Source organism: Salvia miltiorrhiza, chromosome 4 (assembly GCF_028751815.1).
Source record: "Salvia miltiorrhiza cultivar Shanhuang (shh) chromosome 4, IMPLAD_Smil_shh, whole genome shotgun sequence".
NCBI lineage: Eukaryota > Viridiplantae > Streptophyta > Magnoliopsida > Lamiales > Lamiaceae > Salvia > Salvia miltiorrhiza.
Genome location: NC_080390.1, coordinates 47,153,828 through 47,167,118, shown reverse-complemented (window position 1 = coordinate 47,167,118; position 13,291 = coordinate 47,153,828). Strand labels below are relative to the sequence as shown.

The 13,291-nt window shown below is 33.4% G+C and overlaps 1 protein-coding gene across 3 annotated transcripts; it reads right to left on the bottom strand.

The window, feature by feature from the left end:
• Positions 1–4,398: 4,398 nt before the first annotated feature.
• On the bottom strand, positions 4,399–9,141 carry LOC131023854 (uncharacterized). Of its 3 annotated transcripts, none has more exons than XM_057953470.1 (10): positions 8,781–9,128; positions 7,828–7,923; positions 7,158–7,242; positions 6,943–7,064; positions 6,772–6,796; positions 6,601–6,684; positions 6,461–6,490; positions 6,270–6,375; positions 5,412–5,476; positions 4,399–4,657 (listed from the first exon to the last, which is right to left on the bottom strand). In XM_057953470.1, exons 1-9 carry the CDS (start codon positions 8,874–8,876, stop codon positions 5,413–5,415), a joined length of 708 nt encoding a protein of 235 aa, XP_057809453.1. In that variant the 5' UTR covers positions 8,877–9,128; the 3' UTR covers positions 4,399–4,657; position 5,412. The 3 variants fall into 3 exon arrangements, with proteins under 3 accessions (XP_057809453.1, XP_057809454.1, XP_057809455.1); XM_057953471.1 differs by having other exon boundaries at positions 4,399–4,621; XM_057953472.1 differs by lacking the exon at positions 4,399–4,657 and adding an exon at positions 4,800–5,233 and having other exon boundaries at positions 8,781–9,141.
• Positions 9,142–13,291: the final 4,150 nt, after the last annotated feature.

Below are 13,291 nucleotides of genomic sequence, written 5' to 3'. Positions count from 1 at the left end.
CTAACCACGTAATATCCAACTTTGTCGTATCCGAAGTAAAAATCGGGTCATAAAATATAAATAATCCTTTTATTTTGATAATGTTTCTCTCATAATTACATGACTTTATTGAACTGTACGTAGCAAATCAAATTTGGTTGATGTTTAAAAAATTCAATTTTATTTTCCACGATTTAACCGATAGACCCCGACCCATTTTGTCATAAAGCTAATTGATCTATAATGTGAACCTGATTAAATAATTGATAGTAAATTAATTATAAAATGAGTGTCGACAAAAGGATAGCTGATGTTAGAATTAAATTGAAAGAAAACATGCACGTGAGTTGTTTGAGTTTGCGACGTTCAAAGGTTAGCATCCAAATCCATCAATAAAAGATAAAAGCGTAGTTACGGATTCGAGATATATACAAAAGCGTGCATCTTATTGTCAAAGATTCTCATTTATTTATGAACTTCATTATTCAATTTTTCAGGAATTCAATATCAAACTGAAAGTTTGTTTATTTTGCATTTGGATCTTATTATGAATTATGCATTACATTATTGGATTCCAAGTTTTTTTAGGTAAATTATTGGATTCCAAAGTTGTTACAAATATAAGTGTGGCCCCCAAAATATTTCTTATATTGATGGGGGTGTTCAAAATAATAATTCTTACAATCACATTCTAACCATGAAGACACCTTCTTTATAATTAGAAAGGTATTTAATGTTCAAATTTCATTACTCTTATCTTTAGAGTGAAAAAATGTACAATTTACTTATGTAGTCATTCATACGGTATAAATCATTTACATACTCTATCACTTGTACATTCTAATAAAATATTGTTGATATGTCTTGAATTTTCCGCTTCGGTCAAAATGTATGGGGGGCGGGGAAAAGACGCCCCCAGTCCAACCGTATGCAGTTTTGGGCTTTTAACCCATTTTTTGGTGTTTTAGCTCTATACTATATATACTTGAGATCTGTAATCTGCTACCCTAGCCGCATAATAAAATCTGTTCTCTTCTCTGCCTGTGGATGTAGCCAAATTGGTGAACCACGTAAATCTGTATCTTCTTTACGTTTTCTGTTTTGATTGTGCTCTATAATCCTATTCCGTCACAACAAATACTTTTCACAACTCTTATTTTGAATTAAAAAAAAGGGGTTAAGGTACAAATGCACCTCTAAACTAGACACCCCTAGAGTGTATCACTCCTCATTCTCGACCTTGGCCCAAATACACCATCAGAGTTCATAAAAAGGGTGCATTTAAACCCAACGAGTTAACGCCGTTATCTCTCCGTTAACTTTTTTTTTAATTTAAATTATGGATTTCGCCCCTTAAACTTTTCCGGCTAGCCTTCGCCGAAACCCCGACTTTCACCGCCATAAAAAAAAACTCTTGCCTGCAGCTCCAGTCTCAACTCTTCCAGCTTTACCTCCCGTCGTGACCGCTTCACCGGCACCGTGCCAATGAGCTCACCCCAGTGCCGACACCGACAACTTCCCCCCCTTTATTGTGTCATCTTCACCGTCTCCCAGATAAATTAAATTATGCATTTTGCCGTTGAGGGGCGCACCGAAGTAGAGGGACACGCCGGTGAATTTTTTGTCGTCACTGAGGATGACGTCGGCGGAAAAATCGCAGTCGATTGTGTCGGCGCCGACGGTGGTGAGGCACGGCGCGAGGTTGGTAACTGACATCCCGTTGGGGCTGTCGTTGCCAACTGAGCAGGAGACGAAAATCCCCCTCGAAACAGCGCAATATGCACCGATTGCAATGGGATCGAGGTAGTAAGGGGAGGAGATCCCCTCTCCGCCGCCGATTGGGATCGAAATCACGTCGACGCCATTTAGAAATTAAAAAAAAAAAAAGAGAATTTAATTTAACTTATACCCCTATTCTCGACCTTAGCCCAAATACACCCCCGGAGTCCATAAAAAGGGTGCATTTTAAACCCAGCAAACTTGCTGGGTTTAAAATATCCTTTTTATGGACTCTGGGGATATATTCGAGCCAAAAATGAGAATGGAGGGATATACACTCTAGGAGTGTTTAATTTAGAAGTGAATTTGTACCTTAACCCTAAAAAATATCACAATTCTCTTTTTATGGTACAGACGGTCATATAGGACCCTCCTTAAAAAAATTCTTATGATGGATATGAAGTTAATAAAAGTACAAAACAGAGGAGATTTGGTTTAAGCTTTAGAGATTCTTGTGTGGTGTTTGGCTATAAAGTGTTTTGACAAAATAAGCTTCAAAATAGTTTATAAGCTGTAAGTTTTCAAAAAACTAAGTTTTTCAACTTTAATTTATTTTTTTATAATTTTATAAATAACAATTATTTTATAAAAACAGTCCTATTACAGTTTTTTTATTTCTATATTATATCATTTCAATTTTCTCTTTAACTAGGATTTTGTTTCTCTGATTAAAAACTCTCTAACCTCTAAAACGTCTTATAAATTATTATAGTTTATAACTTCTCTAAACTAAAATAAACTTAGTCAATATCCTCTATAAATGAATGAAAGATAGGTCCATTATACATACAATTAGCAGACTAATTATCTCATTATTCCTTAGCCCTGTAACATCGATATGACGTCATCGTAGCACAAATGAATAGATTCAGAAAATAAGAGATAAAACGTTATATAATGCCACATGCAACAATAATGGATCTACCTATCAACTTATCATCATTTGGGCTCCACATGTAGACGCACACATACATCTCTTATCATCTTTTATCACATTATTATTACAGATTTCTTTTTCTTTGATAATAGACTCCTACATCTATTACTTCCTCCACCTTCATATTTGTCACTTTTATCTGTTCACATAAAATATATTTAAACTATTTTTTTTATAAATTTTTATTTATAATAAAATGAGACCCTTAATCCATTTATAACACATTCAACTACTTATTAGAATTTGTACCATTTAAAAAGAGATGGAGTAATTTTTATAAGGATGGAGAGAGTATTAAAATATGAATATTTGATAAAAAATAAATTTCAAATCAATTATAAAATTAAATCCGTAATTATTTTATGATTAGATAAAATTAAAAAGAGATGGAGTACTTTTCTTTTCTTCTTTTTTTTCTCTTTCCTATAATTTTGCTCAATCACAAAATCATGCTATTTGTTAATGAAAATATATTCAATGTGTATCTTAAATTAAAGAGCGCGATAAGAACTTTAATTTTATTTAAATATTTTTAATAAAATATTTATAATTTTGTATTTATTTGATATATGAAAAGAAATACAATTACACCAACACATAAATATTTTCAATCTCATTTATACATTTGGAGGGGTTTTTTTTTTTGGCTTTCTGATTTGTGCTTGAAAATGACATACATTTATTATTTAGTACTAAATGATTGTGGATAAAAATAATTTTGGTCCTACACATTTCAATTACATCTTCTTCATTTTGGCATGTGCTTCTTGCGAGTTCTAAACGGATCTTCCGCTGAAGATCCCGATAATACTTTGTTTTTTTTAATAAACGAATCCTAAATATCTTCAACAAATTCAAATCTACTACTACTACTACTATTTTTTTTTTTTTTTTTGTGTTCCTCCAATAAAATCTATCAGAAAGTCTAGGTGAACATGATCGTACGTGAAATGATAACACATTAAAAGATGAAGAGGGCTCTCGTACGTACCATACAGATTTTAATAGGACATTTAAAAATATTTTATTATATATAATAGATTACTTATGAATATTCTATTAGAATATGTGCATGCATTTTAGGTGAAAAAGTTTTTGTCACAGAAAATATATTTACAATGATTGTAGGAAAACATGTATCAGAGTATCACCACTTGGGATCTGCTAGAGCAGTTCTTTATGGTTCGAATCGTACTTGATTTCGACAATGATTTTTTACTTCTAAATGTTGATCATATATATTGGTGATATTATCTAATTTATAAGGAATTTTATGGAATGTTAAGAGCATCCGCATTGGGGGTTCCTTGATAGCCTACTTGATAGCCTATTTGATAGTGGTTGTGTTATTGAGTAGGTAGTGCTGCATTGGGGTTCCTTGATAGCCTACTTGATTTTTTTAATTTTTAAAGAGGAGAGAGAAATTTTTAAAGAGAAGAAGAAAATTAAAAAAAAAAGAAAAAAAAAAAAAGAAAATCACTCGAGGATACCCGATAACTCGGGTACTCCTCGAGGACCTCCCCCCCGCATTGCACTCCTCGAAGCCACTCCTCTCCTCGAGTGAGTTCGAGTACTCACTCGAGCACCCGCGATGCGGGTGCTCTAAATTGTAATTTATGATCATACTAGAATAGATCAGTTTATTAGTAGTAAGTTTAACCAGTAGTAGCAGTAGATGAAAGGCAATAAAATTGAACCCAACCTTTAACGAAGTTAATATTTTTGTCGTATTTTGATTATATCGAAAGAATAGAGTGTATTAGCCATTTTTCACACCAAACATCTACATCACATACTGGTAGGAAACAAGATTAGAATATGAAAGAAGCTGGGATGAGAATCAATTCCAACAGAAAAAGAATGTGACCGTGTGCACGGCCAAAAATGAATCTGATGTCTCTGTACACGGAGGTGTCATAGGACAATCTGCAAAAGCATAATCAAGAACCAAGTTTCTGAACCCTGATGTCAAAATGTGCAATAAGTGAGGGTGGTCGAGATGAATTGCAGAATGAAGAACGATGATGACAAGCAAATATAACATCACTACCATACACATACACCAAATTCACTAATGAAATAGCTGCAAAAAAAAAAAGAGAGAGAGAGAGGAAGAGTACCCTGCTGGCATACCAAAGTTTATTTCCTCAGTTATAAAACTATCTATCACAATGAGAATAAGGGCTAAGTGAAATAAATTATAAACAATTTTGACTGCTCAATGTCACTGGACTTATTTAATGGGGCTTTACTGCAATCGCACTTCACAAGAGAACTTGGTGCTTCTCTTTTCATCTTTACTCTTTGTTTATACTACTCTTTTGAGAAAAAGAGCATATGCTATTTCTTCAACAATACTGTCTGTATATGTCAAATCCCTTTCAGCTGCATTGCTTGCAAGTACACTTTCCAAGATCTCCACAGATTATGTATATCTCACTACCCCTATTTTAGTTGATTTACATATAAATATGATCTTCAAAATTTCTTATAGCAAGGGTCCTCCAAAGTGATTGGTAGCTAGTAAGTTTCTTCTAGCTGAGTTACCAAGTAAGTAGCTCATTAGGTTTTCCCATTATCAATAAAGTGGTGGATTAGATTCAAGGTAGTAATGCTATGCAAAAAATATGAAAGAAAGTCTTAATCAAATTAAATTTACTCAGTAATAAACAAACACCATTCATATGAAAGAGATACCGTAAATATGTAAAAGTACCTCACGACAAGATCACAAGTCCAAGATATATTGATCCAGAAAGAAATATGAAGGATATAATTCCCCTGCAGACAACATTAAATTGATTAGTCAAGAATCCAAAACAAGTCTTGACCATCAAATGCAAGGAAATGTTCAATTAATAATTTCAAAATACAGTTTATATCCCGACTCAACTTAAAAAATAAAAATAAAATAAAAAGATCTGACCATTGTACTGGCATGAAGTTGATCATAAGGATTTAAAATGGCTCAAATATCACATGGGTCGAAAATTGATTAAAAAATTAAAATCTCAAAGTGGACTGAATTATGACATATTCATTGTATAGTATCCAAACATTTACAAGGGATTTGCTTCTACAAATTCAGAATTCATAGCCATGAGCTTGTTCGCTTTGACCTATTTGTAACTGCTATGAGTTGAGAAAACAGCTGTTCTTTTATAGTAGAAGGTTTTGAAATGGTCACTGATTTTGAAGAATATTTCTTGTTACATAGAACTATATAAATCTTCAGGAAGTAAATAGGAAATCATAGTTACAGGCATATATCGGAACCAAATATTAGTAAATGCTTTCCCTACGTCAATACTAAATACCTTTTGTTGTGACAGAAAAGGATTAAAGAGCACAATCAAACAGAGAACGTAAAGAAGACACAGATTTGCGTGGTTCACCAATTTGGCTACATCCACGGGCAGAGAGGAGAACATATTTTATTATGCAGATAGGGTTACAGATTACAGACCTCATATATATATAATACTGGGATAAATGGGCATAAAACCCAAAACTGCATACCGTTGGGAAATTCAAGACATATCAACACCTTTACATTCAACTTAACAATGCTTACCAAATAACTCCCCATGCGGCTCCATTACAAGGGCAGGGGCAAAGTTCAGCAAACTTCTCCGCATCACTTGAATTGACTCTTCTAGATATCAGATCATCATATATATCTGCATGGTAGCATATGTTATTAAATTTGAGCTCCAATCTACTGTACTTTTATTTATTGACTTAATGAGAAATTAGAGTTTGTACCATAAACAGAAAACAAACTATTCATAACACCTGACACACAGGAAAAACCATAAGTGAGGAGGAATAAGCGAGGAAAACTATAAAGAAATGAATCAAAAATTAAATAGAGATTAGGAAGTATAGTAAAGATAATACCATACCAATGAAGAGAATAACATAGCGAAGAATGCGAACTTTAGTTGTTTCTTGCAGCACCCAAATGATAGCAATAAACACGATAAATCCTGACAGGCATATTGTGCAAAGATTAGAATCACTGGTTCCTCGTAAATTATTACAGACCAAACAGACTTATCAGCAAAGTAACATACCAATACAGAGCCCTCGCAGTGTCCACTGTTTGATTATAAAGCAGTCAGTAAGATATGTACAAACTCAAGAACACAAAGACACCACATGGTTCAAGAAAATAATACTAACTTTCAAAGAAATCATATTAGAAATCAATGCTGATTATGCAAACAACATTTGCCATTTCTTACGTTTTTGGCAATGAAGAAGACAATAACAAGGGCGAGGATAAGACAACCAGCAGCAATCCTTGCAGTGAGAAGCTTTGTTGATGCAAGTACAAGAACCATACCCCAAAATGATGAACCAATGTCTAAAATAGGGAAGAAATTAAAAAAAAAAATGAAAAAAGAAACATGCAAATTTGAAAGGGGAAAAAAAGACAAAAAGGGAAACAGAGTATTACATCCAGCCGGCAAGATCAGCCAATATATACCACCGCGTGTTTGAGTGACGCCACCTTCATTTGCGTGAACCTGGATACCTTCTACCTACATGTATAAAGAGATGTGAAATCCTAATGCTGAATTATTACATTGGAGATCAATATAAAACTTTATTAGATCCTATTATGCATGAAACAAAAATTTATACAATCTTTAATAAGTGAGACTTTTCAAATTTTATAGTAACATTTATTAAAGTTCAAGAGCTTCAATTTCTAAAAGAGAGTGATAACTAGATATCATATTACTTTTAAGTTCAAATTCTAAATGACTTTTCTTCATAGTATATCTTAACTGACTTCCGTATTAGTCAAGATTTATTCTTTTGAGGCATAAATGCATGATGTTAAAATCCTTGTCACTCTAATGATTGTTATTGGTGAACATATTTGTTGCTAATTTGAATTTTCACATATCCTACAATAACAGTTTTCCTAAAAAATAATCAGCCAAAGTTATAGGAACTTTGAGTACCATTCAAATGCATTTATAGGAAATATGGAGTACAAATCATTACATATCTAAAAAAGAGTACACAAGAATTAGACGTATAAGTAATACTTGAAGTTCAGTAGATCGAAAGCAAGCTTCAATTTTGCAAAGCAAACAATATAGAAAAGTGAATTTTACCTGACCACATGTAAGCTTACATGCAATTGCATGGCTCACTTCATGAAGAAATACAGTGATGAGCTTAAAAGGTGTCAGAAGAAATGTCCTCCAGAGCTGTCATTATCATTATATGTAAAATGGGATGAAATTAGAAATTCAAGGAGTGATGTTAAGCATATATGTTGGCAGGCAAATGAACAAATAATATGGAAAATAGTAGTAGTATATAGTAATGGAATATGTTCCACATATCGTGATGCCACCAAAAAACCAAAATGAATCATGCTATATCAAGCTTGAAATTTCAGGAAATTAGAACACAGGCAACTTAATTAATAATGGTTGGATCATAATATCTAAGGAAAGCTCTAGTGAGGCAAGCACAAGCTACTGTTGAGTTTATTGGAAGTCCTTGCACACTCTCTGGCTTAATAACCATAACATGTTATGATCTAAGGCAAGCACAAGACACTTGAGTTAATCAGAGGTCCCTAACGCACTTTCCGGCTTTACTGTTATATCAAGATGAGCAACACCAGAGCTCTATAACTAGCTGCCTTCATACACAATAAGTAGCCTGATATTAATCCAACATAAAGGGTTTAGTTTATAGTAGTATCATATTCACGAGTAGAGTAGATCAATCATGATGTCTTCGCTGTAACAGTGCAGTTTTCGGCTGCAAATATCTACCATTTACCCTAAGCAGCCAAGCTAATCAGTCAAGCTTTTATTGACACACCAACACAAACTAAAGCGGACGAAAAGTCCACCAAACAGAAAAGGGGGAAAATTACACAAACAGCAAAAAATGCAAGCGACATCATAGTAATGCTTGAAATATACGCTTCTTGAAATTAAAGAATTTCAAGAGAAAAGGAGGCCTCATCCCATCGAAACAAAGATATTCACGAGTCCACAAGGGAAAAAAAAGTAACATGAAATGAAGTGAGCTCTGCAATCGAACTTACAGCAAGAATAACAAGAGTGAAGACGCCAATTGCAACAAGAAACACAACTTGTTCGTGCTGACAGCAATTCTTCAGCTCCCAGTTCGGATCCACCATTCTCTATGTGAATGTTCTTTTTTCTCCGAAAAGAATAGGAAAGGAGAAGAGGAAAGTTTGAATAAGTAAACAGTTATGACTTATGAAATTAAGAATTGTGCATTGACGAATGAAACGTAAGGAAAAACAAGAGCCCAATTGCTTAAAGAAGAGAACAATTTTGGTGAAATGTTGAATATGTCCAAATTATGCGGAATCTACAGAGTTGGTGTCCTAACTGGCACCGGCAACAACAAAAATGAGAAATGGTAAATTCGTTGCAGTGGCTTTGCCGTTTAATCTTCAATCAATGCATAAATAAGTCTCTTAAACATCCCACTTTCTGTAATTAAAAGTTTTGTTTCATTCAATTCTTGAATTTTGCAACTAAATTCTTATTAATTTTAAATATATTTATAATACTACATTATGCTAGATTTATATATCCAGTCCGCAATTAAATCGGGATTGATTATAACACGAGGCGACGCGAGTTTTGGATTCAGTTATATACAATGTAAAATTGCATGTATTTTATATATATTACTCCTTTCATCCCACGAATCTTGATACGTTTGGTTTCGGAACGAGAATTAAGAAGTTGTAGATTGGTGTTTTAAATGTGTAATTAATAAAGTATAAAAGTGATAAAGTAGGAGAGAGAATGTAATAATTATTACCTTATTTGGAAATGTGTCGCTAAAAAAGAAATACGTGTCAAGATTCGTGGGATGGATGAAGTACAATTTTCAAATGGAATAGTTGGGCTTTAAAATTGGTTATTACATATGGGCTTTCTCCATGTAAGCCCACGATAGAGCCTTCCTCAATTGAGATCCACGAGAGTCGAGACTGCAGGGCAGCTGAACTTTTGATTTTTGTGTTTAGGTTTCGTTGCTACGTGCTACGTCTTCAATCTTAATTCAATAATTTGTTCTTAGCTTCTAAATAGAATTCACTCTAAACCAACTTAATAAATATAAATTATAAAAATAACCTATATGTGTGTGTGTGTATTTTAAGAAGAGTGAACTATGTTATAAAAAATAAATTTAATTATATTTTATATTTTATTTTCAATATTAGTATGTATAAATGTGAAAAAAAAAGAAGTTGTTAATGGTAAAACTATTAATTTAGGGGGTGTATTCGTTGTGGATTTTCACAGACTTTAAAAAGTCCATGAAATTCACATAGATTCCAGACGACTTTCAAAGAATTCGTGGTTGGATTTCACCCCGATTTTCACTGATTTTCGAAGAATTTAGGGGATAATTCTGGAATTGAAATCCATGATGCCAACGCCGCTGAGTCCCAGCACCGCTGGAAACCCAGCGAGCGCTGGGAATAAGTCTTATATAAAGGCCCAGCGGGCGCTGGTGCCCTAATTTTTATAGCTTCTCAACCTCTCCGCGCCGCTCCAGAACCTCCCAGCCCACGATTTCACCTTCAACTACAGTTCTTCCATACCACTACCCTCTAAAATCACCTTCAACGATATAATGGTCCGAACGAAGAACGCAAACGTCCGTAGAGAGGAGCAAACTTTGAGCGAAAGGTATGAATGTCCATTTGAATTGCAAAGCGAACTAGAGGGAGAAATATTTAAGAAATTTAACTCGAACTATATTACTCCTCCGCATTACTTGGATTAGGAGTTGATTACTGATTTGAACCTTGAGCGGCAAGTTGGTTTGTATTTGAAGAATCTAGGGATGAAAGAGTATGCTAAAACTATTGCTTTTTCTGGGTATGATCCTCTATGTTATCGCGTCATCCCCTATGTGCAGACTCAACCAAAATATCTAACAATGCATCAATTTGTTCCTTTGTCCAGGCTTCATACACTGCCATTTTTTTGGAATCTTGTGGTTGAGAGTCTCCCATAATAATATTACTAGACACCGAAAATAAATACAGATACAGTACTATATCAATGAATAAAAATAAAAAATACAAAACATCAACAAAAAACTAAAATCAACTCACATGCAATAGAAACACAGCATACAGTTGCTAACAATTTATAAAGGTACAAGATTCATGCTATAGAAAAATTGCATAATTTAAATAATATGAAGAAATAATTAAAATCTATATTAGCTCTTAAGCTAATATAGAACCCTAAACTTGTCTTCTTTTTGAAGTGTAGGCGTCTGTGGAATGAATGAGGGGAAAAAAAACCGTAGAGGTGTATTTAAAAACCGTGGGTGGGCTGGGCTGCCAGGGCCCAGCGACCGCGGCAACCCAGCGGCCGCTGGGAACCCAGCGCCCGCTCAAACCCAGCGAGCGCTGGACTTTCTCAATGGATGCTGAGTTCCGGCGCTCGCTAGCTTCTTGGCCGCGGGCGCTGAAACTCAGCGCTCGCTTAAAATTTCATGGATTTCAATTCTCGTGGTTCTTGGCCGGATTTCGTCGTGTGTATTTTTTGGATGAAATCCATGAAAGTCATTCCGATTTTAAAAAGTCTGAAACGAATACACCCAGATTTATATGGACTTTTAAAAGTCTTAAACGAATACACCCAGATTTCAGCAGACTTTTAAAAGTCTGGAACGAATACACCCAAACTTTTAAAATCCATAGAAATCTACTAAACTCCACAACGAATACACCCCCCTTAATGTCTTACGAGTTAATTCATTATCTGACAAATTCATATAAATTAGAATACTGTATGCATAAACAAATTTCGAACAAATAAAATTACTACTCCGTATTATATAATAGTGCAAATCATTATTAAATATTACTTCAACTATCCACCAAAAATATAACACTACTTTTTAAGATAATTTTGCATCTTTTTCTTATTATTTTTCCTTAAAAATACCCTCCATTGTATAAAAATCACCAACTATTTTATTAAAACATGGGCTCATCAAAAGTGTCATATCAAGAGTGTCATGGAGTATTTTTTTATGGATGTATGGGAGAGAGTAATAATTAGCTATAGCTTCAGAGTCAGACGTACTGCGGTGTTGGCTAGTAAGTTACTCTATTCGTCCCATAAGAGTGTGCATCACTTTTGGTGGCACCGATTTTAAAAATATTAGATGAGGGTATTGGAAGTGGAGAAAGTGATCCACTTTAGTAAGTAAAAGTAAAAAATAACGAGTTAGTATGGGGTAGTGTCAAAAAATGGTAAATGCACATTCATGCGAGACGTTTCAAAATTGAAAGAAGTGCCAACTCTTATAGGACGGAGGAAATATTATTTTTGAAACTATATCTTTTTTTAAAGTTATTTTGATACAATTGAATAAACTAGTTTAAGAAATTAATACAAATAAGAAAACATTAACATTAAATAATTATATAAATGTAGTCATAGGGGAAGGCTAAAATAAGAACGCTTCTTAAAATATAAATTAGGAACCATTTTCAACTCTTAGATCATCAAGATCTACGGTTGATTCATCACCTTGTTGGATAAATTCATGGTCCTGAGTTCGAATCCCAAAGGTAGCAAAAAATTATTTTTCGCAATTCATGCCTTTATACAGTTTATTCATGCGTGTTATACATAAAATTCATGCATTTTTGCTGGTTCGTAATTCTTAAAATAAGGGTGGTTTATTGAATAACCGCCCCCTGTAGTCATATACTATAAACTTCTAATTTACTGTCAAAACATTTTTATTGATTTGAGTTAAAAAAGTTATAGGAAAAACTAAATTGATTATTAAATAAGTATTTTTTATGTATATAAAATTTATTCAAAAAACACACGGGGTGCAACCCAATAATAAGCTACGAAGTTCAAAAAGTTACAAGACAAAACACTATCAAAATAGTGGGATAGATTACAAATCCAATCTCTCAAATTAAAATAAGAAGCATTGGGACATAAATTTGAAATAAAAAACAAAAACCTTATTTTGATTATCTCTACTAAATCCCCACCATTAACCAACAAGTTCTTAAACAACACCACATTTCTACGATTTATAAATCTACTATAAAGCTTTTCAAATATCCGCATTTATTTTCTTCCTTGGAACTTTCATATGGTTTTCAAAGTGATTAATTAGACAAATATAACCATGCAATTAAATCCGGACCATCTATAAAACTTAACCCAAATTTATATGAAAAAAACAAATGCTCCACAGTTTCACAATCAATTAACAAAAAGGACATCTATCAATATGAGATTGGCGTAGCACTCCTCTTTTGAGAGGCTGTGACGACTGACGAGTAGGAATGAATAAGTAATATAAATGGGTAATATTGTGAGTTATATATGTAATTATCATGCAGACAAATATATCACTAAAATGCATAAGATGTAGTGTGCATAGGTTGATCAAGAGTAAAGTGATTAATGTTGATAATTACATATCAAATATATCACTAAAATGTATAAGATGTAGTGGTTGATCAAGAGTAAAGTGATTAATGTTGATAACTACATATCAATTATATCACTAAAA

Excerpts from the sequence above, each read along its gene's own strand:
- LOC131023854 (XM_057953472.1), bottom strand. The coding sequence starts at position 8,876 with ATGGTGGATCCGAACTGGGAGCTGAAGAATTGCTGTCAGCACGAACAA. Across the intron at positions 7,924-8,780 it reads TCACTCTTGTTATTCTTGCT|CTCTGGAGGACATTTCTTCT; the intron begins GTAAGTTCGATT and ends TGATAATGACAG. Across the intron at positions 6,797-6,942 it reads TCTTCTTCATTGCCAAAAAC|TGGACACTGCGAGGGCTCTG; the intron begins GTAAGAAATGGC and ends ATAATCAAACAG.